Source organism: Eubalaena glacialis, chromosome 3, assembly GCF_028564815.1.
Source record: "Eubalaena glacialis isolate mEubGla1 chromosome 3, mEubGla1.1.hap2.+ XY, whole genome shotgun sequence".
Classification (NCBI taxonomy): domain Eukaryota; kingdom Metazoa; phylum Chordata; class Mammalia; order Artiodactyla; family Balaenidae; genus Eubalaena; species Eubalaena glacialis.
Window position 1 is genome coordinate 113,418,300 of NC_083718.1, and position 26,666 is coordinate 113,444,965.

At 37.4% G+C, this 26,666-nt stretch overlaps 1 protein-coding gene across 2 annotated transcripts in view; it reads left to right on the forward strand.

Moving 5' to 3' along the window:
• The window catches only part of EVI5 (ecotropic viral integration site 5), a 228,596-nt gene that overhangs the window by 147,691 nt on the left and 54,239 nt on the right, over positions 1 to 26,666 (forward strand). For both annotated transcript variants that reach the window (XM_061186311.1, XM_061186313.1), the window contains 3 exons: positions 1,957 to 2,097; positions 3,258 to 3,416; positions 11,250 to 11,396. In XM_061186311.1, coding sequence (XP_061042294.1) covers positions 1,957 to 2,097; positions 3,258 to 3,416; positions 11,250 to 11,396 — 447 coding nt within the window. The remainder of the gene's footprint in view (positions 1 to 1,956; positions 2,098 to 3,257; positions 3,417 to 11,249; positions 11,397 to 26,666) is intronic.

Here is a 26,666-nt window from a genome sequence, read left to right on the forward strand (position 1 = left end):
CCTGTTTGCCGAGAAAGAAGCCGGCAAGAATGCTGTAAAAATTGCCTAATTGAGAGTATTCTGGGCTCCATGATTTAGGTAAGAATCTGGATCTTTTAGTTTTGAATATTTGGTAGAAAGAAATGTCCTTGGGTCCAATTTAAAAATGAATTTTTTAAGTAGCTTTGTTGGTATTCATGTTATAGAGTAGAAAGGAAATTGGAAGGTTTCATGCTTCCTATGGTTAATTTCTTCATGCAAGATACTTTTTTTAATGCATATACAGTAAATTTCTGGTTTTCAATTGAGAAGATATTTCAAGTCCATCATAAAAATGTGTAGTTGACAAGAATAACTTTATTCCATCATCTCTGTGGGCTGAAATCTTCATGAAATATTTCAGAGATAGAAAATTTCATGGACTCAGGACTTGAAATTTCAATAGTACTTCAGTTTACCTAAGGAGCTTTACTAGGGCCTAATTTAGGATTCTTTGGTCATTCGCCAGAGCAGTTTAATATGGCAACCCTATATCCTATGGTGGGTCTTTCAGCATGGTAGGAGATTAATCTAAATCTTGTACCCTTGAAGCAAATATTTAGGTCACCTTGGTGCTTATTTCTTGAATATTGATATAAACAGTGACTAATGTACAGATATTTTACACTCCCTTTTCAAAATGATATGCTGAGAAAATATAACAAAACAGATTTTGTATTATTCTCTTCCATAAATCTTTAAAATATAAATGATGTTCATGCTTTGTAGTCCTAATCAGAGGTTAGTATGTTCACTGCAGTATTGAAAAACATTTTTAATCCTGTTGCTCCATAATTCTGATTAGTATTTTATTAAACAAAACAGAGTTAGACTTTCTGTGTCCTCAGCATTAAGTACAGTTACCCTTCTACCTTCCTGGTGGGAATGTAAAACGTGCAACTGCTTTGGAAAAGTTTGACAGTTTCTTAAAAGTTAAATGTAGAATTACCATCTGATCCAGCATCTCTGCTCTTTCATATGTACTCAAGAGAGTTAAAAACCTATATCCACACAAAAACTTTTACATAAATGTTCATAGCAGTGTTATTCATAGTAACCCCAAAGTGGAAACAACCCACATTTCCATCAACTGATGAACGTGTAAATAAAATGTGGTATATCTGTACCATGGAATATTATTTGGCAATAAAAAAATGAAACTTGAAAACATGCTAAGTGAAAGAAGCTAGTCATAAAAGGCCATGTATTTTATGATTCCATTTATATGAAATGTTCAGAATAGGCAAATTCATAGAGACATAGATTAGTGGTTGCCAGGGGCTGGGGGTAGGGGAAAAGTAGAGTGACTGCTAATGTTATAGGGTTTCTTTTGGGGGTGATTTAAATGTTCTGAAATTAGTTTGTGATGTTGGTTGCACAACCCTGTGAATACTCTTAAAAACCACTGACTAGGGACTTCCCTGGTGGTGCAATCGTTAAGAATCCACCTGCCAATGCAGGGGACATGGGTTTGAGCCCTGGTCCGGGAGGATCCCACATGCCGCAGAGCAACTAAGCCCGTGCACCACAACTGCTGAGCCCGCGTGCTGCAACTACTGAAACCTGCGCGCCTAGAGCCCATGCTCCGCAACAAGAGAAGCCACCGCAATGAGAAGCCTGCACACCGCAACGAAGAGTAGCCCCCGCTTGCTGCAACTAGAGAAATGCCATGTGCAGCAATGAAGACCCAACGCAGCCAAAAATAAATTAATTAATTAATTAAAAAAACAAAACAAAACAAAACCCACTGACTAGTGTTCATTAAAAGGGTAAGTTTTATAGTTTGTGAATTATATCTCAATAAAATTGTATAAAATTAAGTACAATTACATATAGGAGAAAACAGCTCATTATTTTGCTATATTTTATTGTTATATATGCTGTATTTTATTCTTTAAATTAAAAAAAAATCCCCAATTAAATTTTCTCTTGCTTTAGAGAAACAACTCCTTTCCTGATGAGAATAATATTGCAAGGCTTCAGGAGGAACTCATTGCTGTGAAACTGAGAGAGGCAGAAGCTATTATGGGTTTAAAAGAACTTAGACAACAAGTCAAGGATTTAGAGGAACACTGGCAGGTATGTCAAAATATTTTGTGTGCTTTAAAAAAGGAAGGTAAAACCTGAATATCCATTTTGTGTGAATTTGAAGTAGTTAATGACCAACACTAGGATCTGAGTTTAAAGTGAGAAAGACCCTGTTTAATATACAAAACTGAGAGCATTTATAAATTGAAAGTACCTTTAAGCTTTTTCTCCCTTTCTGATTCTATATTATAAGTAAATAAAAGATAAAATAGAGATCAAGTCGTATTTTTGTTGGGTTGTTATACCATTGTGATTTGTGTAACTTTTTCTAGAGAACTAAAAGAAAATACTTCTTTATATAGTACTTATTTCTTCTCCTGTTGATATTAAATTCATTGGTCAGTATGAAACATCAGAAGGGTGACATCAATATAAATTTGTTTATGAATTTGTAACTTCTTTTGAAAATGGTTTTCCCACAAAATAAAACAGACATTTAGTTAGTTATATGCCCACAAATTTATTCACATATGAGGGAAACTATTGATAAGTAGCAAAAAAAACCAACCCAGAATCTATAAGACAGAAGGGAGAGCGGAAAGAAAAGAAAACGACACATCTTTTCAGAATAGTGATCTTGGTATGAATTTGGGATGAGGGATGCATCTAGCAAAGACTGAAGTTATTCCTTTACGTTGCCATGGCTTTTTTTTTTTTTTAAGGAGTATCAGGTGGCATTAGAAATTAGAAACAAATGAAACAAAACTGTCCTTCACCACAGATATTTTGAGAACACTGCTCTTCTAATATTGTTTCCTTAATTCATGAAGGGCCCAATTTTCCCCTTTTCTTGGGATTTCATTACAAAATAATGTAAAAATCTCTCAGAAAAAAAATTAGGGTGAAAAATGTATTCTTTACAATAATTAATCCACAGTATAAAAAAAATTTGAACTATATCTGAGTTTATATCCCAGATCTGCCACTTACTGGCTGTGTGACCTTTCTGAAGTTACTTACTCACCATTTCCATTTTCTTACCTCTATATTGAAAATAATAGTGTTTAACTTTTAAGATTTTCTGGGGATTAAATAAAATGATTCATATAAAGTGCCTTATACAGTACTGGGCCTGAAATAAGTGCTTCGTTAAGTTGGCTCTTACTGTAATACTGGGAATATTTGTTGCGATCTAATTTTTTATATTTCAGCGCCACTTAGCTCGTACTACTGGGAGATGGAAAGACCCACCTAAGAAAAATGCTGTGAATGAGTTACAAGATGAACTGATGACCATTCGACTTAGAGAAGCTGAAACACAGGCAGAAATAAGAGAAATAAAACAAAGGATGATGGAAATGGAAACACAGGTATAATGGGAAAGCCTAATAGCTTTAAAAAATACTGTTAGCCCATTAAAAGTTTATGCACAAATTGTATCATCCTTAGAACAGAGCCAAAAGGTGGACATATGAAACTGTCTAGACTGCAGTTTTCTAGCCCAGATAAAAAGGGCTAAAACTGTATTCCTTGACAGCGGAGATTTAATATCTTCTTTGACTCTTTCAACAAAGTTTAAACAAGTCATAAAACTCTATATGACTTTGTTTCGTTGTTGTACAACCTGAAAGGGAATACTCATGTTGAGCAAAATTTCTTAACCTCAACAATATTAACATTTGGGACCAGTTAATTCTTTATTGTGAGACTGGGCTGTGCACTGTAGTATGTTTAGCAGCATCCCTGGCCTCTCTACGAACTACGGTATCCCTCTACCCTCTACTCAGTAGCACCACGCCCCTGCCACATTGTGATGGCCGAAAGCATCTCCACACATTGCCAAATGTCCCCTGGGGGCAAAATTGCCCCTGGTTGAGAACCACTGATGTAGAATATAATGTGAATGATGCTTCCTAAAGTTGTGTAATGTGGTGACTCTGAGCAGTCATTTCCAAAATTACACTTCTTTCTTCTCAAGTCCCCTTTTCTCTAATAAATCTTATCTCAAATATGCTTGACTTAAGATCTGCAAAGTCCTTTTTATGTAACCCATTTACATTATAAAAGTACCTTTGGTACATTTGGTTTTTATGTGGTACATCTGTGTGGACTATATTCTTTATTCTCTGTAATGTTATTCAGTTTTCAAAATACTTATTCAGTCAGTAGGGGGCATAGTTAACTCATATATCATTCTGTATACTTACTGCAAAATGATTATCCCAAACACACTCATATATAGAGAGAACAAACTGATGTTCATCAGAGGGGAGAAGGATTGGGTTTGGGAGAAATAGGTAAAGGGGATTAAAAGGTACAAACGTCCAATTATAAAATAGTTTTCATGGGGATATAATATACAGCATAGGGAATATTGTCAATAATATTGCAATAACTTTGGACAGTGATGTTATCAGACTTACTGTGGTGATCAATTTGCAATGTATATAAATACCATACCATATGGTATTTATATGTCACTACATTGTATACCTGTAACTAATATGTCAACTATGCCTCAATAAAAAAATTAAAAATACATAGAAGATATTAAAAAAAATGATTATCCCAACTTGAACATGGTAATGTGGATATGTAAATCCTTTAGATTAAATATATCTTGTTTTACATTGTTCAAAGTTATTTTCTTGTATTGTTCATTGTAATTAAAAATAACAGTAAGATTATGAAAAGTAGAAATCCAGCTTTGTGACGGTAAGTTTTATTTTTATAATCAGATTTTATCTCAGTATAGATATTAAAGATGCAAACACAACTTTTAAGCCAGTGTTCAGGATTTATTTCAGAGTGGCTGTAAGTAAATGGATCAAACTCAGCAAATGTGGTTTTGGGAACTTGTGACTACAAAGCAGTATGCAGCCATCAAAGATCTTACACTTGAGAAATCAGGCATGCACAAACTGTATTTAATATAAGTCACTATATGAGATAATCAAGGTTAACTAAATTTACTGTGGTAATCATTTCGTAATATATGTAAGTCAGGTTATTATGCTGTACACCTTAGACTTATACAGTGCTATATGTTGATTATATCTCAGTAAAACTGGAAGCAATATATAATTCAGAAATTTGTAAGTAGAGAGTTAGATAGAAATTTCTATGGAGAATAGGACAGGACAGTTAATTCCAACTTGGTGGTTTGGAGAAAGGCTTCCTAAGGAATTTGTATTTTGCACTGTGCCTGACTAATGAGCGTGGCTCCTAAATGTCAGTGCATGTACTGGTGATGATCCATGAAGTTTTCTCATTGCAAAGTGAGGAAAATAAATACAGATAGTGTCGTGTGATGTTAATGCTGTATTAGTCATCTAAAGAATATTACATCAAACACCCATGTATCCAGCATCCAGATTAAGAGATAGGTCCTTGATGATACATGTAGCTCCAGTTCTTTCATTTTAATGACTTTTAGAAAAGTCCACCTAATAAGTATACCTTGGTTTATGGAGCCACTTTCCTCTTCGTACCGATTTTTGCTATTACACACAGGGCTGCTCTGAGCATTCTTGCATGTTTTCTTGTGTATATCTCTAAGAGTTTCTTTAGTACAGGGGTTCTTATCTTTTTTGTGTGCCATGAACCCCTTTGGCAGTCTGAAACCTATGGACCCCATCTCAAAATAATGTTTTTTAATGCATAAAATACATAGGATTCCAAAGAAAACCAGTTATATTGAGGTACAGTTATCAAAATGCTAAAGAACAAGTTTGTAATATGGAATGCAGACACAGAGACATACACAACATATTCCCATTGCAGGAATCAGGTTTTTCATAATTTAGATTTTTTTGTACCTAAATTAGATTGTACTGTAATTTTCCTTTTGGGGGAGACTTTTATCTGGTTTTGGCACCAAGGTAAGCTGGGTGAATGAGTTGGGTTGTATTTAACTTTTTCTGTTCACAGAAGTTTTATGTAAGATTGAAATTACCCATTACTTGAATATTTGCTGGAATTCATTCCTTTTTTTTGGGTGGGCCAGGTGGTATGTGGGATCTTAGTTTCTCGACCAGGGATTGAACCCATGCCCCCTGCAGTGGAAGCACGGATCACTGGACCACCAGGGAAGTCCCTGGAATTCATTCCTTTAAACAGTCTTGTCTTTTTGTTTTGTTTTGTGGGTGTAATAATTATTGATCCTAGTTGTTGAAGGGTTATAGATCTTTTCAGGTTTTCTGTTTCTTCTTGAGTCTGGTGCTGTAAGATGTGGTAAACTTCTTCCAGACTTTTTAAGAAAAGAAAGAAGGCACAAATAAACACTATTAGGAATGAGAAAAAGGGACATAAATATAGATGCAGTGAAAATATTTTTTAAAAACATGCTCTGAACATAGTTTAAGTGATACATTTGAAATTTGAGTATTTAGATGAAATGGGCAGTTTCCTAGGGTAATATAATTTGACTTGATGTGATTTTTGCTTTGTTTTTTTCTTGGGACCTGTGAATTTGTGACTGCCCTGAAATTTGGAAATTTCTTGGTCGTTATTTCGTCACATATTTCTTCTCCCACACTCTCTTCCTCAGGGATTCCATTTACACTTATGTTAGATTGTTTGATGTTGTCCAGCAACTGTTGGATGCTCTATTCTTTTCCCTCCCATTATTTTTTCTCTTTGTATTTCAGTTTCTATTGACTGACATATTTCTCTTTATTTATCACTAAGTTCACTGATTCTTTCCTCCAATTTGTGAGTTGTCTGATGAGCCGTTGAAGGCATTCTTTACACCTGTTACTGTGTTTTTTACTTCTAGTATTTCTGTTTAATTCTTATAGTTTTCATTTCTTTGCTGATATTACCTATCTGATGTTGCATATTTTTCACCTTTCCCATAGAGCCCTTATTTTAAATTCCCTGTCAGATAATTTCAATATCTGTGTCATATATGAGGCTGGTTCTGTTGATTGCTTTGTCTCTTGGAAGTGTTTTTTTTTTTTTTTACCTTTTCCTATGCTGTGTAATTTTTTGTTGAAAACTAGATGTGTATCTTGTGTAGGACAGTAGACTAAGGTAAATAGTTTCTTGCCTGGAAATGGGTACATCTTTCCTTCTACTAGGTCTTTAATGTGGGGGATTTGAGTTAATATAGTCAGGAGTTGGGCTGGTTTGAGGTTTGTTATTTCTGTGGTTACCCTCATTGCACCACGGGCTTCAAATTCCTCTAGCAATATCTTATTTTTAGATCAGGGGCTGGTTTGCCAAAGGGTTTTTTTTAACATCTTTAGGTGTTCCCTTTGTACAGTACTTCAGGGGAGGTCAGTCCCCAGTGGTATTCCACTGTTACTTGTTACAGGAAATGGAGGGTCAGAGAACACTTCTGCCCTATTGTTCTGATAAAGCCTCAGTCTTAGGCTGTATCATGTCCCTCGATCTGGGGTGTTTGGCCTCATTAGTGCTCCTGTCCTACCCCCAAGCTATAGTCCTGCCCCTTCCCCAGATGCACTGGTTTTCCCCGTGCCCCAGAGACAACAATATTTGTTGTCCTGCTCCAAGCAGATTAAACCTTTTGTTCTGTAGAGGAGATAAGCAAGGATTAGTGCCCCTCACATATCAGCTGCTTTCCCCCTCCCTGCGGCCTGTACCATGGAGATCTCTTTCTCAGGACTCTCACCAATCTTTTTTGTGTGTACCTGTTGGGGTCCATGAGGGAAAAGTGTGTAAGAGTTTGTGCACTCTATTCTCCCCACGGGCTCCACGCTCTCTAGCCAGCCCACACTTGAGCTCCACCAATTCAGTGTTTATTCTAGCTGAATTATTCTTAACAGCTTCTAGCAGCATCTGCCCTGTCTCTTAGATTTTGAGCTAGTTGGTTGTCTTGCGACCTCACCTCTCTGGGTTCAACATTAGTCATGAACTTAGAGTTTGGCTGGCTTTTTTTTTTTAATTGAAAAGGTGGAAGCAATGTTCTTTCTGATTCTCTACATCCCCAATCAGAAATCAAAAGTCTTTATTATGATGTATTTGAAATTATTTTATTTTGTATTCTGTTTCTTCTTTCTTTCCATGTGTTTTCTTCCTTTCTTGCTTTTTATTGGATTTAGTTTTTTCTTTCTCCTTCTATTAGTTTGACTTTTATAATTCCTTTTCTTTTTTATTAGTGTTTATTACCTGAAGGAAAAAAAAAAAAGGAAGAAAATGCTTGCCTGACTGAACAAAGTCTAAAGTTAGTAATTATCTCTGTCATTCTTCCAAACTATATAAGGGCCTTATTCTAACTCATGTGTTCTTCTTACATCTTACGATTATTGTACATTTTTTTATATCTCCAAATTCCTAGGCATTATTACTGTTTTATGGAGTCAGTACTCCTGTGGATTTGTCTACTTGCATGCCAATTTTTTGCTCTCTTCTTACTTTTATCACAGTTTCTTTCCAGTTTCGATCATGAGTTGTAAGCTCTCTCACTTTCTTAAAATAAATGTACTTTTCTCTCACTCTTGTATGTTGTTAGCTGAGTATACTTTTATAGGATGATTTTTTTTTAAGCACTACCAATTTTTCCTGTTGAGATGTCTGCTGGATATTTCACTTTCCGCCTTCACAGATACTCAGTTTTTCCCTTAATTTGCCTCTTCTTTTCTTTAGCATTTTGTAAGTTTTGTTATAATGTATTTTGATGAGGCTTTATTTATGTTGATATTTATCCTGTTTGGGACTAGTTGTGCTTCCTGAGCTGTAGATTCATATGTAGTAGTTGTTGTTGTTGTAAAAGATTCCCAGCTATTACCATCTTCTTAGGCCATCATGTCTCACTTTTTTTTCTGCAACACCTGTTAGGTATATTTTATACTGCAACACCTGATAGGTGTATTTTATACCCCCTTATTCTCTTTTCTGTGTCTCAACATCTTCTGGGACACTAATTGTTTCTTCAGTGTGTCTAATCTCCTGTTTAACCCTTAAATTGAATTTTTAACAGCCCTGTCTGTTAATTTTAAAAATTATATTTGGTTATTTTTCAAATTTGCTGAATTTTTTTTGACAGTGACCTGTTCTTTGTTTATGTTTTTGCTTCCTCTTTTTATGTCTATGTCTAATAATTTTAAACATAAACTATTTTGTATAAAGTCCTTATGTGATTATTTTACTATCTAGAGTTCTTAAAAATCTATTTTTGCTATTTATTTATTTTTTTGTCTACCATTTCTCACTCATAGTCAATTCTTGGATTTTGTTTATGTGTGAGTGTTTTGTTTTGTAATTTTGGATCGTGGAATGGTATTCAGGGGTGTAGGGAGGAGTTTTGTCTGTGGGAATTCTTTGCAGCTTATGTTGAAGGTGTGTCCCTCTGAAGTATAGTTATTTGTCTTAATGGTAGGAGGTAAGACAGTAAAAAGAGGTTGTGGAACATTCTGAATACAGTACTAAGAAGTTCACTCTTAATTTTGTAGACAGACAGTGTTCATTGATTGAAAGTGAGAAAGAAGGGGGTGACGTAGAGGATGGTCTTAGGAAGGAGGCATTTCTTCTGTGAGTCAGGAAGGTGAGTAGTGAAGATGAAGAAACCTGGAAGTGGTAGAAAGTTTTAGAGCTTAAATCTATTGGATGATCCAGATTTTAAAATTAAAACTGGAGGCAGGATCATTTTCATAGAGTGAGATAGAATAGGTTTAATAATAGTAACAACTGAGTATTTATTAAATGTCTTAAATTTCAGGCATTAGGTGAGAACTCCTTCCATAAACTTTTCTCACATAATTCTCAAAACACAGCCTTAAAAGACAAGCAGTAATATCTACGGTTCTATCAGTGTACTATAATTTGATGGCATTAGTTAACTTGACCGAAGTTGAAGAATGGTTAAATGAAGAGCCTAATTTTGCCTGTCTTTGGTTATGAAAATCCATACTGTTTCTTTCAGGCCTCTAATAGAATAATTTAGGGTTGAGAGAATTCAAGCTGGCTCAGGCCTGAATGTGAAAACTACCTCGTGTCAGTAAATTCAAGATCTATAACAAGATCCTGTTGTACAGCACAGGGAACTATATTCAATATCCTGTAATAAACCATAATGGAAAAGAATATGAAAAAGAATACATATATAAAAAACTGAATCACTTTGCTGTATACCAGAAACTAAAACTACATTGTAAATCAACTATATACTTCAATAAAAATAAATAAACAAAAGATCTATTTTTTTATCATGTCCTGTAGTTATAATACACTAAGCAGCTAGCATGTATTGAGTTCTTACTATATGTTAAGCTCTGTTAACATGTATTATCTCATTTAATTCTAAAGACAACCAAATGAGAAATAGATAGTATTTTTACGTACATATTTCAAATGAGGAAATAGAAACTAGATATTAACTAGTTTGCTTACTCACCAAATAGCAAGCCAGAATTCAAAACCAGTCCATCCTCCATAAAAACAGACTGTGCTATATACATTTTAGGAATGTAGAAGTTCATGTGATACATTTTTTGACATCAAAAAGTTTACAGTCCAGGGGCTTCCCTGGTGGCGCAGTGGTTGAGAGTCTGCCTGCCAATGCAGGGGGCACGGGTTCGAGCCCTGGTCTGGGAAGATCCCATATGCCGTGGAGCAGCTGGGCCCGTGAGCCACAATTACTGAGCCTGCGCATCTGGAGCCTGTGCTCCGCAACAAGAGAAGCCGCGATGGTGAGAGGCCCGCGCACCGCAATGAAGAGTGGCCCCTGCTTGCCACAACTAGAGAAAGCCCTCGCACAGAAACGAAGACCCAACACAGCCATAAATTAATTAATTAATTAATTAAAAAAAAAAAAAGTTTACAGTCCAGTAAGTGGTGATGATACCTTTTGATCAGTCTGTGCTTTCTTTTGGGAACTGGAAAAGGGAGTTAATTAAATTCATCGTATCACATCTATTTTATACCATATTGCCTATTTCAGAAATTAATACCTACAAGTTCTATGTAAACATCCTTATAGTTTATAGATATTTATTGTATAAATGGTAAATGGACCTCTAATGAGAATTTCTAATATGAACCTTATGCATCCTTTTGGATGACTTGATTCTTAAAGCAGTTTTATAATTTTTTTTACGTATTTAACTATTTGTTGAATAAAATAGGCCTATAACTAATAATAATATTAAGAATATTGTTGAGGCATAATATGCATAGGTAGAAATTTATGTTTTTTCAGACCTTTTATCTATACTCTGAGTATTTATATTTTTAATTATTAGAACCAGATCAATAGTAATCATCTTCGAAGAGCAGAACAAGAGGTGATCAATCTACAGGAGAAGGTGCAGTATCTTTCTGCACAGAACAAAGGACTACTTACCCAATTAAGTGAAGCAAAGCGCAAACAAGCAGAGATTGAATGCAAGGTAAATATATCATTTAGCAAGTTTGTGTTTTTGTCAATATAATAATACTTTTTTTGTTTTTGTCTCATCATTGAGTACATTATCATAAAACCAAAAAAAAGCTAGTCTTATTTCCTACTTTTCCTGAACTTACTTTGGCAGTTGCTTTCAGGCCAGGTTAGCTCATCTTGCTCTGGGTGGATTTCAGGCAGGAAACTTCATTTTCAACCACTTGGTTAAATGCCAGTGCAGGAAATTAAGTTAACCAAGTGGTTGAAGATTGGTATCTCTTTTTACCCATAGTCCTTTAAAACCGAAGCTTTTAATGTCTCAACCAAAAAGATAGGTAATTTAGAAAGGTTGGGGCAACTGTGCTTTTATTGGTACCTTATTGGCGGGCTGTCAATATTGATATATGTTTTCTGGCTAGAGTAGAGAACAAAAGAGGTGTGCGTGTACCAATGAGTTGGGAAAATTGTGTACATTTCACATTGCTATTTTAATCAGTTTTTAAATTTTTTGTGAAGTGTTTAGATTCGTAAAACATGGAAAAGTTTTTGAATGCAAGTACGTTTTTTCCTTTAATAAATTTACAATATAGTAATGGTGAGAGAGAAGGGGAGGTTGGGAAATGGGGTGGAAGGAGAGGGACTGTGTGTGTGTGTGAAATAACTAAAGAGAAGACTGTGGTGTGAACATTAGAATGGATTACTGAGGGCAAGTAATGGGATTTTAAAAATAAACTAGACATTCATCTTTCCATGGTAAGATAGTAGGAACGATGCCCTTTAAAGATTCCAGCCTTATTATTCTATGATAAGAAATAAGACTTTCAATGGCACATATAAAGCTGTAATTCCATCAACTTGTTCTGGTGTCATTAAAAACCAAGAGTGAAGCTTGAGTGGTTTATCAGTGTCACTGAAATCCAGAGATGAAATTACATCCTAATAAATATGCATGGCTCTTACAATTTACACTGACAGAAATCTGTAGGTAGTACTGAAGTTTGTACTGACATAAGAGTAGTCCCTCTTGAAGGATGTGACTAGGCTTTTATTTTTGGCCTCATCGTGCAGCTTGTGGGATCTTAGTTCCTGGACCAGGGATTGAACCTGGGCCACAGCAGTGAAAGCGCCAAGTCCTAACCACTGGACTGCCAGGGAATTCCCTAGACTAATTTAAAAATAAAATGATGTGGCATGAGGTTACATCAATTTGATTTATCATACTAATATCTGTTTGAGTTTTTTGGTGCTGTAGTGTCTGTGCTGACTTACTTTTAATAAAGAATTAAATTTAGTCTTTTTTATTATTGGTATAAGTTTTCCTTTAAACATGTTGTTAACACTGTTACTGGATTTAATATTGCTCCTCAAATGCCTTAGCACCTTTTAATCAAAGTAAAGTATTCTTTGGAAATAAATATTTGGGGAGTTTGCTGATGAAAATAATTGTTTTCTTTGAATTTATCTAAGTAATGGGCTCAGATTCAGAATTTTCAGAACCGATAATGAGATTTTATTTAATTTTAACTTTTCATTAATACCTTTGTAAAGTATGTTACAGATGCTGACTCTGAGACCTCCCCCATGTTTAAGGTGTATATTGATTTATTCAATCTTTTTCATGCCTTTTGCAGATTTCAAGAATGATCAGTGTTAATTGTCACCCTAGCATCTAGTACATTCTGGTTAAGTGTACGTATTTTACTTTGTCATGTTGGAACAATTCAGCAACAAACCTAACTTTTTCAAGGGAGCTAGTCCTTCAGTTATATAAATCTGATTCATTTTCATTTAGGTTTATATGATTATAGCTTATGATTTGCTGATAAGTAATTATTAAAGCTCATGTTATTTTCATTGATGTAAAATATGTCAGGATACTGTTTTTAATATTAGTGTTATTTTCCCTCTATAACTGAATTTGAATGTTCCCACTTAAAGATGAAACAGTACAAGTCTAAGACCCCCAATACGAAAATCCAAAACACTGAAACCTAAACTTTTTCATGAATTTCACACAAATTGGAAGCAAAACCAGATTTGAATTAATTTACAGCCATTTATAATTTTTATTTATCCCACTTGGTGTGGGTATTTATACTTCACTGCTTCATTGTGTTAGGCCTTGAGCATACTCTTTCATTATGGATGCTGCCTCAGATCCCACTGGAGAGTACTAATGTTTGGTTTATGCACCTTACTACTCTTAGAAAGTCTAAAAAATCTGAAATTCCGTAACACACCTGGCCCTCAGGATTTCAGTAATAAGATTGTAGGATTCCTACATAAATCTGAATTTGAAGATTATAGAAAGATTTTATATTCTCTATTCATATACAAACTTATAAAACTGTGTAATAAATAATGTTAAGTGAGGAAAGCTGAGCAAAGTATTATACTATGATTATAATATTGTGCATATATGGAATAATGATAGGAAGAAAAAAAGAAGAAATTAAACCTCTTGCTTATATTTCATATACATTTTATTTGCTTATTTATTTTTTAAATATTTATTTATTTGGTTGCGTCGGGTCTTCGTTGCGGCACACGGGGTCTTCATTGCCGCACGCGGGATCTTCGTTGCGGCATGCGGGCTCTTTGGTTGCAGCATGTGGGATCTAGTTCCCTGACCAGGGTTCGAACCTGGGCCCCCTGCATTGGGAGCATGGAGTCTTAGCCACTGGACCACCAGGGAAGTCCCTCATATAAATTTTAGTAGCTTAATACTTACACATTTTTTCATAATGCCTTGATATTTTTAAACTAAATATAAATGAAAGCATTCCCCTTTTATTCTCTTACTGACCCTACCACATACCCTTTTATTTTTTTCCCAGGTAACTGCTTTTATTATTTTCTGGTAAGTTCTTTCAGAGTTTCTTTTAGGCAGATACTAACAATTAAAAGTGTACACTTTTTAAAGTATACACTTTTATACAATTAAAAGTGTATACTTCTTACTTTCTTATGTGAAAGTTAGCAGACAGTAATATATTCTACTTTTTGTTTTTTTTTGTTGGTATGTTTTGTAGAGCTTTCAATTATCAGTGCTTAAAGAATCTCCTCATTAGTTTCTAAGGTACATTGTTTTCCATTCCATGCATATACTGTAGTATACTTAACTAGGTCCTTATTTTTTTTTTTTTTTTTTGCAGAATCTGTTTTTAATGTTTTGATTGAAATGTGCTAAGTTGATGGATTAATTGGCAACTTTACAATTTTCCCATCTAGGCACATTTATTTATTTTTTATTTTTCCTCTTCAACTTGGGTTTTTTTTTTTTTTTAACATCTTTATTGAAGTATAATTGCTTTACAATGGTGTGTTAGTTTCTGCTTTATAACAAAGTGAATCAGTTATACATATACATATGTTCCCATATCTCTTCCCTCTTGCATCTCCCTCCCTCCCACCCTCCCCATCCCACCCCTCTAGGTGGTCACAAAGCACCGAGCTGATCTCCCTGTGCTATGCGGCTGCTTCCCACTAGCTATCTATTGTACATTTGGTAGTGTATATATGTCCATGACACTCTCTCACCCTGTCACATCTCACCCTTCCCCCTCCCCATATCCTCAAGTCCATTCTCTAGTAGGTCTGTGTCTTTATTCCCGTCTTGCCACTAGGTTCTTCATAGCCTTTTTTTTTTTTTTCCTTAGATTCCATATATATGTTAGCATACTGTATTTGTTTTTCTCTTTCTGACTTACTTCACTCTGTATGACAGACTCTAACTCCATCCACCTCATTACAAATACCTCCATTTCATTTCCTTTTATGGCTGAGTAATATTCCATTGTATATATGTGCCACATCTTCTTTATCCATTCATCCGATGATGGACACTTAGGTTGCTTCCATGTCCTGGCTATTGTAAATAGAGCTGCAATGAACATTTTGGTACATGACTCTTTTTGAACTATGGTTTTCTCAGGGTATATGCCCAGTAGTGGGATTGCTGGGTCGTATGGTAGTTCTATTTTTAGTTTTTTAAGGAACCTCCATACTATTCTCCATAGTGGCTGTATCAATTTACATTCCCACCAACAGTGCAAGAGGGTTCCCTTTCCTCCACACCCTCTCCAGCATTTATTGTTTCTAGATTTTTTGATGATGGCCAATATGACCGGTGTGAGATGATATCTCATTGTAGTTTTGATTTGCATTTCTCTAATGATTAATGATGTTGAGCATTCTTTCCTGTGTCTGTTGGCAATCTGTATATCTTCTTTGGAGAAATGTCTATTTAGGTCTTCTGCCCATTTTTGGATTGGGTTGTTCGTTTTTTTGTTATTGAGCTGCATGAGCTGCTTGTAAATCTTGGAGATTAATCCTTTGTCAGTTGCTTCATTTGCAAATATTTTCTCCCATTCTGAGGGTTGTCTTTTGGTCTTGTTTATGGTTTCCTTTGCTGTGCAAAAGCTTTTAAGTTTCATTAGGTCCCATTTGTTTATTTGTGTTTTTATTTCCATTTCTCTAGGAGCTGGGTCAAAAAGAATCTTGCTGTGATTTATGTCATAGAGTGTTCTGCCTATGTTTTCCTCTAAGAGTTTGATAGTGTCTGGCCTTACACTTAGGTCTTTAATCCATTTTGAGTTTATTTTTGTGTATGGTGTCAGGGAGTGTTCTAATTTCATACTTTTACATGTATCTATCCAATTTTCCCAGCACCACTTATTGAAGAGGCTGTCTTTTCTCCACTGTATATGCTTGCCTCCTTTATCAAAGATAAGGTGACCATATGTGCGTGGGCTTATCTCTGGGCTTTCTATCCTGTTCCATTGATCTATATTTGTGTTTTTGTGCCAGTACCAAACTGTCTTGATTACTGTAGCTTTGTAATATAGTCTGAAGTCAGGGAGCCTGATTCCTCCAGCTCCATTTTTCGTTCTCAAGATTGCTTTGGCTATTCGGGGTCTTTTGTGTTTCCATACAAATTGTGAAATTTTTTGTTCTAGTTCTGTGAAAAATGCCAGTGGTAGTTTGGTAGGGATTGCATTGAATCTGTAGATTGCTTTGGGTAGTATAGTCATTTTCACATGTTGATTCTTCCAATCCAAGAACATGGTATATCTCTCCATCTATTTGTATCATCTTTAATTTCTTTCATCAGTGTCTTATAATTTTCTGCATACAGGTCTTTTGTCTCCTTAGGTAGGTTTATTCCTAGATATTTTATTCTTTTTGTTGCAATGGTAAACGGGAGTGTTTTCTTAATTTCACTTTCAGATTTTTCGTCATTAGTGTATAGAAATGCAAGAGATTTCTGTGCATTAATTTTGTATCCTGCTACTTTACCAAATTCATTGATTAACTCTAGTAGTTTTCTGGTAGCATCTTTAGGATTCTCTATGTATAGTATCATGTCATCTGCAAACAGTGACAGCTTTACTTCTTCTTTTCCGATTTGGATTCCTTTTATTTCTTTTTCTTCTCTGATTGCTGTGGCTAACACTTCCAAAACTATGTTGAATAATAGTGGTGAGAGTGGGCAACCTTGTCTTGTTCCTGATCTTAGTGGAAATGGTTTCAGTTTTTCACCATTGAGGACAATATTGGTTGTGGGTTTGTCATATATGGCCTTTATTATGTTGAGGAAAGTTCCCTCTATGCCTACTTTCTGCAGGGCTTTTATCATAAATGGGTGTTGAATTTTGTCGAAAGCTTTCTCTGCATCTATTGAGATGATCATATGGTTTTTCTCCTTCAATTTGTTAATATGGTGTATCACGTTGATTGATTTGCGTATATTGAAGAATCCTTGCATTCCTGGGATAAACCCCACTTGATCATGGTGTATGATCCTTTTAATGTGCTGTTGGATTCTGTTTGCTAGTATTTTGTTGAGGATTTTTGCATCTATGTTCATCAGTGATATTGGCCTGTAGTTTTCTTTCTTTGTGACATCTTTGTGTGGTTTTGGTATCAGGGTGATGGTGGCCTCGTAGAATGAGTTTGGGAGTGTTCCTCCCTCTGCAATATTTTGGAAGAGTTTGAGAAGGATAGGTGTTAGCTCTTCTCTAAATGTTTGATAGAATTCGCCTGTGAAGCCATCTGGTCCTGGGCTTTTGTGTGTTGGAAGATTTTTAATCACAGTTTCAATTTCAGTGCTTGTGATTGGTCTGTTCATATTTTCTATTTCTTCCTGGTTCAGTCTCGGCAGGTTGTGCATTTCTAAGAATCTGTCCATTTCTTCCAGGTTGTCCATTTTATTGGCATAGAGTTGCTTGTAGTAATCTCTCATGATCGTTTGGATTTCTGCAGTGTCAGTGGTTACTTCTCCTTTTTCATTTCTAGTTCTATTGATTTGAGTCTTCTCCCTTTTTCTCTTGATGAGTCTGGCTAATGGTTTATCAATTTTGTTTATCTTCTCAAAGAACCAGCTTTTAGTTTCATTGATTTTTGCTATTGTTTCCTTCATTTCTTTTTCATTTATTTCTGATCTGATCTTTATGATTTCTTTCCTTCTGCTAGCTTTGGGGTTTTTTTGTTCTTCTTTCTCTAATTGCTTCAGGTGCAAGGTTAGGTTGTTTATTCGAGATGTTTCCTGTTTCTTGAGGTAGGCTTGTATTGCTATAAACTTCCCTCTTAGCACTGCTTTTGCTGCGTCCCATAGGTTTTGGGTCGTTGTGTCTCCATTGTCATTTGTTTCTAGGTATTTTTTGATTTCCCCTTTGATTTCTTCAGTGATCACTTCGTTATTAAGTAGTGTATTGTGTAGCCTCCATGTGTTTGTATTTTTTACAGATCTTTTCCTGTAATTGATATCTAGTCTCATAGCGTTGTGGTCGGAAAAGATACTTGATACGATTTCAATTTTTTTAAATTTACCAAGGCTTGATTTGTGACCCAAGATATGATCTATCCTGGAGAATGTTCCATGAGCACTTGAGAAAAATGTGTATTCTGTTGTTTTTGGGTGGAATGTCCTATAAATATCAATTAAGTCCATCTTGTTTAATGTATCATTTAAAGCTTGTGTTTCCTTCTTTATTTTCATTTTGGATGATCTGTCCATTGGTGAAAGTGGGGTGTTAAAGTCCCCTACTATGATTGTGTTGCTGTCGATTTCCCCTTTTATGGCTGTTAGTATTTGCCTTATGTATTGAGGTGCTCCTATGTTGGGTGCATAAATATTTACAATTGTTATACCTTCCTCTTGGATCGATCCCTTGATCATTATATAGTGTCCTTCTTTGTCTCTTGTAATAGTCTTTATTTTAAAGTCTATTTTGTCTGATATGAGAATTGCTACTCCAGCTTTCTTTTGATTTCCATTTGCATGGAATATCTTTTTCCATCCCCTCACTTTCAGTCTGTATGTGTCTCTAGGTCTGAAGTGAGTCTCTTGTAGACAGCATATATATGGGTCTTGTTTTTGTATCCATTCAGCCAGTCTGTGTCTTTTGGTGGGAGCATTTAATCCATTTACATTTGAGGTAATTATCGATATGTATGTTCCTATTCCCATTTTCTTAAATGTTTTGGGTTTGTTATTGTAGGTGTTTTCCTTCTCTTGTGTTTCTTGCCTAGAGAAGTTCCTTTAGCATTTGTTGTAAAGCTGGTTTGGTGGTGCTGAACTCTCTCAGCTTTTGCTTGTCTGTAAAGGTTTTAATTTCTCCATCAAATCTGAATGAGATCCTTGCTGGGTAGAGTAACCTTGGTTGTAGGTTTTTCTCCTTCATCACTTTAAGTATATCCTGCCACTCCCTTCTGGCTTGCAGAGTTTCTGCTGAAAGATCAGCTGTTAACCTGATGGGGATTCCCTTGTGTGTTATTTGTTGTTTTTCCCTTGCTGCTTTTAATATGTTTTCTTTATATTTAATTTTTGAGAGTTTGATTAATATGTGTCTTGGCATGTTTCTCCTTGGATTTATCCTGTATGGGACTCTCTGTGCTTCCAGGACTTGATTAACTATTTCCTTTCCCATATTAGGGAAGTTTTCAACTATAATCTCTTCAAATATTTTCTCAGTCCCTTTTTTTTTCTCTTCTTCTTCTGGGACCCCTATAATTCGAATGTTGGTGCGTTTAATGTTGTCCCAGAGGTCTCTGAGACTGTCCTCAGTTCTTTTCATTCTTTTTTCTTTATCCTGCTCTGCAGTAGTTATTTCCACCATTTTATCTTCCAGGTCACTTATCCGTTCTTCTGCCTCAGTTATTCTGCTATTGATCCCATCTAGAGTATTTTTAATTTCATTTATTGTGTTTTTCACCGTTGCTTGGTTCCTCTTTAGTTCTTCTACGTCCTTGTTAAACGTTTCTTGCATTTTGTCTATTCTATTTCCAAGATTTTGGATCATCCTTACTATCATTATTCTGAATTCTTTTTCAGGTAGACTACCTATTTCCTCTTCATTTGTTAGGTCTGGTGTGTTTTGACCCTGCTCCTTCATCTGCTGTGTGTTTTTCTGTCGTCTCATTTTGCTTATCTTACTGTGTTTGGGGTCTCCTTTTCACAGGCTGCAGGTTCGTAGTTCCCGTTGTTTTTGGTATCTGTCTCCAGTGGCTAAGGTTGGTTCAGTGGGTTGTGTAGGTTTCCTGGTGGAGGGAACTAGTGCCTGTGTTCTGGTGGATGAGGCTGGATCTTGTCTTTCTGCTGGGCACGTCCACGTCTGGTGGTGTATTTTGGGGTGTCTGTGGCCTTATTATGATTTTAGGCAGCCTCTCTGCTAATGGATGGGGCTGTGTTCCTGTTTTGCTAGTTGTTTGGCATAGGGTATCCAGCACTGTAGCTTGCTGGTCGTTGAGTGAAGCTGGGTCTTGATGTTGAGATGGAGATCTCTGAGAGATTTTCGCCGTTTGGTATTACGTGGAGCTGGGAGGTCTCTTGTGGACCAGTGTCCTGAAGTTGGCTCTCCCACCTCAGAGGCACAGCCCTGATGCCTGGCTGGAGCACCAAGAGCCTTTCATCCACACGGCTCAGAGTAAAAGGGAGAAAAAATAGAAAGAAAGAAAGAAAGAGGATAAAATATAGTGAAGTAAAATAAAGCTATTATAAAGCAAAGCTATACAGACAAAATCTCACCCAGAAGCATATACATATACACTCACAAAAAAAGGAAAAGGGGAAAAATTAATATATCCTGCTCCCAAAGTCCACCTCCTGAATTTGGGATGATTCGTTGTCTATTCAGGTATTCAGCAGATGCAGGCACATCAAGTTGTTTGTGGAGTTTTAATCTGCTGCTTCTGAGGCTGCTGGGAGAGATTTCCCTTTCTCTTCTTTGTTCGCACAGCTCCCGGGGTTCAGCTTTGGATTTGGACCCGCCTCTGCGTGTAGGTCGCCTGAGGGCGTCTGTTCCCCGCCCAGACAGAACGGGGTTAAAGGAGCAGCTGATTCGGGGGCTCTGGTTCACTCAGGCCGGGGGGAGGGAGGGATACGGATGCGGGGCGAGCCTGCGGTGGTAGAGGCCAGCATGGCGTTACACCATCCCGAGGCGCGCCGTGCATTCTCCTGGGGAAGTTGTCCCCGGATAACGGGAGCCTGGCCGTGGCGGGCTGCACCAGCTCCCGGGAGGGGCGGTTGTGGAGAGTGACCTGTGCTCGCACACAGGCTTCTTGGTGGCGGCAGCAGCAGCCTTAACGTCTCATGCCCGTCTCTGGGGTCCGCGCTGATCGCCGCGGCTCGCGCCCGTCTCTGGAGTTCGTTTAGGCGGCGCTCTGAATCCCCTCTCCTTGCGCGCCGTGAAACAAAGAGGCAAGAAAAAGTCTCTTGCCTCTTCGGCAGCTGCAGACTTTTTCCCGGACTCCCTCCCAGCCAGCTGTGGTGCGCTAACCCCTTCAGGCTGTGTTCACGCCGTCAACCCCAGTCCTCTCCCTGCGATCCAACCGAAGCCTGAGCCTCAGCTCCCAGCCCCCGCCCGCCCCGGCGGCTGAGCAGACAAGCCTCTCGGGCTGGTGAGTGCTGGTCGGCACTGCTCCTCTGTGCGGGAATCTCTCCACTTTTCCCTCTGCGCCCCTGTTGCTGTGGGATCCGCGCTGATAGCCGCGGCTCGCGCCCGTCTCTGGAGCTCGTTTAGGCGGCGCTCTGAATCCCCTCTCCTCGCGCACCAGGAAACAAAGAGGGAAGAAAAAGTCTCTTGCCTCTTCGGCAGCTGCAGACTTTTTCCCGGACTCCCTCCCAGCCAGCTGTGGTGCGCTAACCCCTTCAGGCTGTGTTCACGCCGCCAACCCCAGTCCTCTCCCTGCGATCCGACCGAAGCCCGAGCCTCAGCTCCCAGCCCCCGCCCGCCCCGGCGGGTGAGCAGACAAGCCTCTCGGGCTGGTGAGTGCTGGTCGGCGCCGAGCCTCTGTGCGGGAATCTCTCCGCTTTGCCCTCCGCACCCCTGTTGCTGCGCTCTCCTCCGTGGCTCCGAAGCTTCCCCCCTCTGCCACCCGCAGTCTCCGCCCGCGAAGGGGCTTCCTAGTGCATGGAAACCTTTCCTCCTTCACAGCTCCCTCCCACAGGTGCAGGTCCCGTCCCTATTCTTTTGTCTCTGTTATTTCTTTTTTCTTTTGCCCTACCCAAGTACGTGGGGGAGTTTCTTGCCTTTTGGGAGGTCTGACGTTTTCTGCCAGCGTTCAGTGGGTGTTCTGTAGGAGCAGTTCCACGTGTAGATGTATTTCTAATGTATCTGTGGGAAGGAAGGTGATCTCCGCGTCTTACTCTTCCGCCATCTTCCCAAATTTCTCTAGGTCCTTATTGATGGGCACATGGGTTGTTCCCAGTGTTTTGCTACTACCAGCAATGTATAGTGAATAACTTTGTACATACATAATTTCAGATGTATAGAAGCATATCTACACATTTCTGTAGGATAAATTGCTGTAAATTTGATTGTTTGGTCAATTGTACTTTCATAGATTTTGTCAAATTACCCCGCTTAGGGTTGTACCATTTTGTACTCTGACCTGCAGGGCATGATAGTACCAGTTTCTTCATCATGTTACTTACAAATTGTGTAACCAAATCTTTTCATTTTAAATAGATATAATTTATATGTTCTAAGACAGTGATTTTCAAATAGGGATGGGAAGAGGTGAGATTATGAGACTTTAAGGAATGATGGCATCTATCAGTACATATTTGTCAAATATTTGGGTGTCTTCTATTTGTCGGTTTTTCTTGTAGGCATTGGGGATACTGTAATGGAGAAAGTGGACATAATGTTTAGTGAGACAATAAGTAAAAAATTGGAAAGATCATTAGTAATGATGTACTATAGAGTGGGAGGTTAGGGGAAGTGGTAATTAAGATTGAATGGTAGCAGAGCTGGGACCTGAAGAATAAGAAAGAACCAGCCATATGAAGAGTGGGAGGAAGATCTTTGCATGAAAAGGGTCAGAGTTCAAGACCCAAAAGCAGGAAAGAACTTGGTTGCTGAGTCTCATGTATAATGCAGAGCTGAATGAGATAAAGTCAGGGAGGTAAGCTAGGACTCCACTTCTTACTATGTAGATTTTTATAGGCCATGGTAACAAGTTTGAGTTTTACTCTTAAATGCTGTGGGAGGCCACTAAAAGGTCTTAAGCAGGAAAGAAACATGATATATTTTTTGATTTGCTATATTTGCTTCAGTTTTTTTACTTTTAATTTTGAAGTAATTTTATGTTTACAGTGAAGTGGCAAAGATAGTACAGAGTTCCCATATACCCTTTAATCAGCCCCTCCTAATTTTAACATATTACATAACCATGATGCATTTATCAGTACTAAGAAATGAACATTGGTATAATGTTATTACTAAATTACAGACTTTATTCAGATTTCCCCATGGTGTCTCATTCTTCTTTGATCTGCAACAGTTTCTCAGTGTTTTCTTATCTCTCATTACTTTGACTGTTGAAGAGTACTTGTGAGGTATTTTGTAGAAATCTCTCAGTTTGGGATTGTCGTATGTTTTCTCATGCTTTTACCAAGGTTATGTATTTTAGGAAAGTATACAGAGGTGAAGTGTCTTTCTCAGTGCATCATATCAGGGACATACTGTCTTGATATGTCTTATATCTAGTGCTGTTAACTTTGGTCATTTGATTGAGTTGGTATCTGCCAGCTTTCTCTACTACAAAACTTTTTCCCCCTCATATTCTGTCCTTACAAGCAAGTTACTAAGCCTAGACAATGGTCTGAGTGGGGGAAAGGGCATTGAGCCACAACTCCTGAAGGAGAGAGTATCAAAGAACTTGTGGGCATGGGTTAAGACCACCAGAGTAGTACAATAATTAATAAGTATTTGGAGGAACTATTTTGAGTTGATGCAAACATCCTTAAGGTTTCAGCAACTAATTCTATTTCATTTTATTTTATTTTATTTTATTTATTTATTTATTTATTTATTTATGGCTGCATTGGGTCTTCGTTGCTGCATGAGGGCTTTCTGTAGTTGTGGCGAACGGGGGCTACTCTTCATTGTGGTGCACAGGCTTCTCATTGTGGTGGCTTCTCTTGTTGTGGAGCACGGGCTGTAGGCATGTGGGCTTCAGTAGTTTGGCACACGGGCTCAGTAGTTGTGGCACACGGGCTTAGTTGCTCCGCAGCATGTGGGATCTTCCCGGATCAGGGATCTAACCTGTGTCCCCGGCATTGGCGGGTGGATTCTTAACCACTGTGCCACCAGGGAAGTCCCTCAGCAACTAATTTTAGCATTTATTAGGGAATAATGCTTGTAGCAATTAATGTAATTATTTTTTAAAGAACACACGTGCCACTGTGTGTGGAGATGGATTTGAGGCGGGGTTGGAGAGGGATTTGATATGAGATCATCAGGTGATAGTACTGAATACAAGACAGAGTTGCTAGCCTGGGCTCAGGTGTTGGCAGTGGTACTAAAGCAGAGTAGATCAGTTAAGCATTTTTGTAGAGACACGGTGATTGGATTGGAGAGGGGGAAGATTGGGAGAAAATTGATGCCCAAATTTTTGTTGTTTTACTTGATGGATATAATATTTTTATACAATGTTAAAATTAGTAGAGTATAAATGTATTAGTTATCTATTGCTATTTAACAAATTACGTCTAAAACTTAGTGGCTTAAAATAGCAGTAACCACTAATATCCCAGGGTTTCTGTGGATCAGAAATTCAGGAGCAGCTTAATCAAGTGGTTCTGATTGAGAGTCTCATGAGGCTACAGTCATCTAAAGGCTTAGCTAAAGCTAAAGGATGAGGTTTTTTAGGTGTCCCACTCACATGGTTGCAAGGTAGTGCTGGCTGTTGGAGAGAGATCACTGTCCTCAAGGGGCTTTCTCTTAGCAAAGGATATAGACAAACACACCATTACAATGCAGTATGAGTAGTGCTATGATTGAGGAGGTATATAGAATACTGTAATGGGCGTTTAGTGTTAAGGTTATGGTTCAAGCAAAGCTAACTAAGGAATGATTAAGCTGAGACCTTAAGGATATGTAGGAATTAGTCAAGGAAAGGCAACAGAGTTCACTAGACAAAGGGAATAGCACATGTGAAGAGCAAAAGTGAAAAGGAACAATAAGTTTTTTGCTTGAACTGAGGAAGTTCATTCTAGTTGGAGGGAAGTGTGTGGTGAGGAATACTGGTAAGATATGAAGCTAGAGCAGTAAATAGGGAGCCAAATCATATAGAATCTTGGGCACCAGTAAAAGAACCTGTTATCTCAAGATCTGTGGAGTACCATTAAAGTGTTTAAAGTTAGAGAGTGACAGAAAGAGATTTGAACTTTATTAAACATAGACACAGTGGTGTGCTGGAGCTGGCTAGTAAAGGGTTGCAAGAACCGATTGTTACAAGATGTTATGGAAAAACCTTAACGAACTTTTTGGCCACCCCAATAAATTTTCAGGAATTTTGTGGCACATTTGTTAAACAGCCATATTAAAAATTAAATTATTCAACATGATTAGACAAATTATGGTAGTAAATACTCAAACGTCATCATTTCCTAATTATTTTTACATTTTACTATTATCTGTGCTTTTGAGATTATTTATACCTATTGTATCTGTTTAGTGGAAATACCAATGTGTGCTACTCATGTTATATTCATTAATGTTCACTAATGTTATGTCGACTTGAAAGGAGCCATGATGGGAGTATTTACACCACATAAATTGGCAAACTACAAATCAGGGCTTGATTTATTGTTTTGTGGATTATCTAGAGCAGAAGTTGGCAAACTATAGCCCATATCCCAAATCTGTCTGGCTGCCTGTTTTTGTAAATAAAGTCTTATTGGAATACAACCTTTCCCATTCATTTATATATTGTATATGGCCCCTTTCACACTCCAGTGGCAGATAGAGTAGTTGTGATAGACTGTACGACCCACAAGTCTAAAATTATTTACTATCTGGCCCTTTAAGGAAAAGTTTTTGACTCCTGCTCTAGACTGTTAATGCAGATTAAAGCTTAAAAATGTGTTGTATCTTTAGTCTTTACATTATGAATAGCACAAAAATATTGAGGAAATCGTATTTCAGTGTTTGATTACTGTTATCAAAATGATAGTAATTCTATTATCAGATAACTTGAACAAAAATTAACCAATGTTCATATCCATACTTCACTTTTTCCTCATTTTCAGTGGTAGATGACCTATGGATACAATAGTTTGGCAAAAATTAGTGAAAGCATTCTCTGAGAGTATATTGACTACATAGAATTTATAATAGCATTATATATCTTATTAACTGTGTGTTGTATATTATACATCTTCTATTTCAGTCTATATTAAAATATATAATAAATGTACATACAAACACATGTGTACACATGCACACGTACACACAGTTGCTTGAGAGCTGGTTGTTAAGCACTTTCCAGCACAGCACTGGGTACAGAGACTACACTTTCTGGCCATATACAAATTGGCAAAATATTTAAAGCAGTATTTGCTTGAAGTGAAGTACCAGTATCATATCTAAGATTAAAACATATGCATATATTTTTTTTTTTGAGTGAACTGTTTCTTTATTGTTACACAGTAGGGTCATTTACAACTTTTTACCATTATAAATAGTGTTTTGATGTACATATAATTGTGTACACTTGTCTGAATATATATATTTTTTAATTTATTTATTTTTGGCTGCATTGGGTCTTTGTTGCTGCGTGCAGGCTTTCTCTAGTTGTGGCGAGCGGGGGCTACTCTTTGTTGCGGTGCGCGGGCTTCTCATTGAGGTGGCTTCTCTTGTTGCGGAGCATGGGCTCTAGGCGCACGGGCTTCAGTAGTTGTGGCACGAGGGCTCAGTAGTTGTGGTGGGCGGGCTCTGGGGTGCAGGCTCAGTAGTTGTGGTGCACGAGCTTAGTTGCTCTGCGGCAAAAA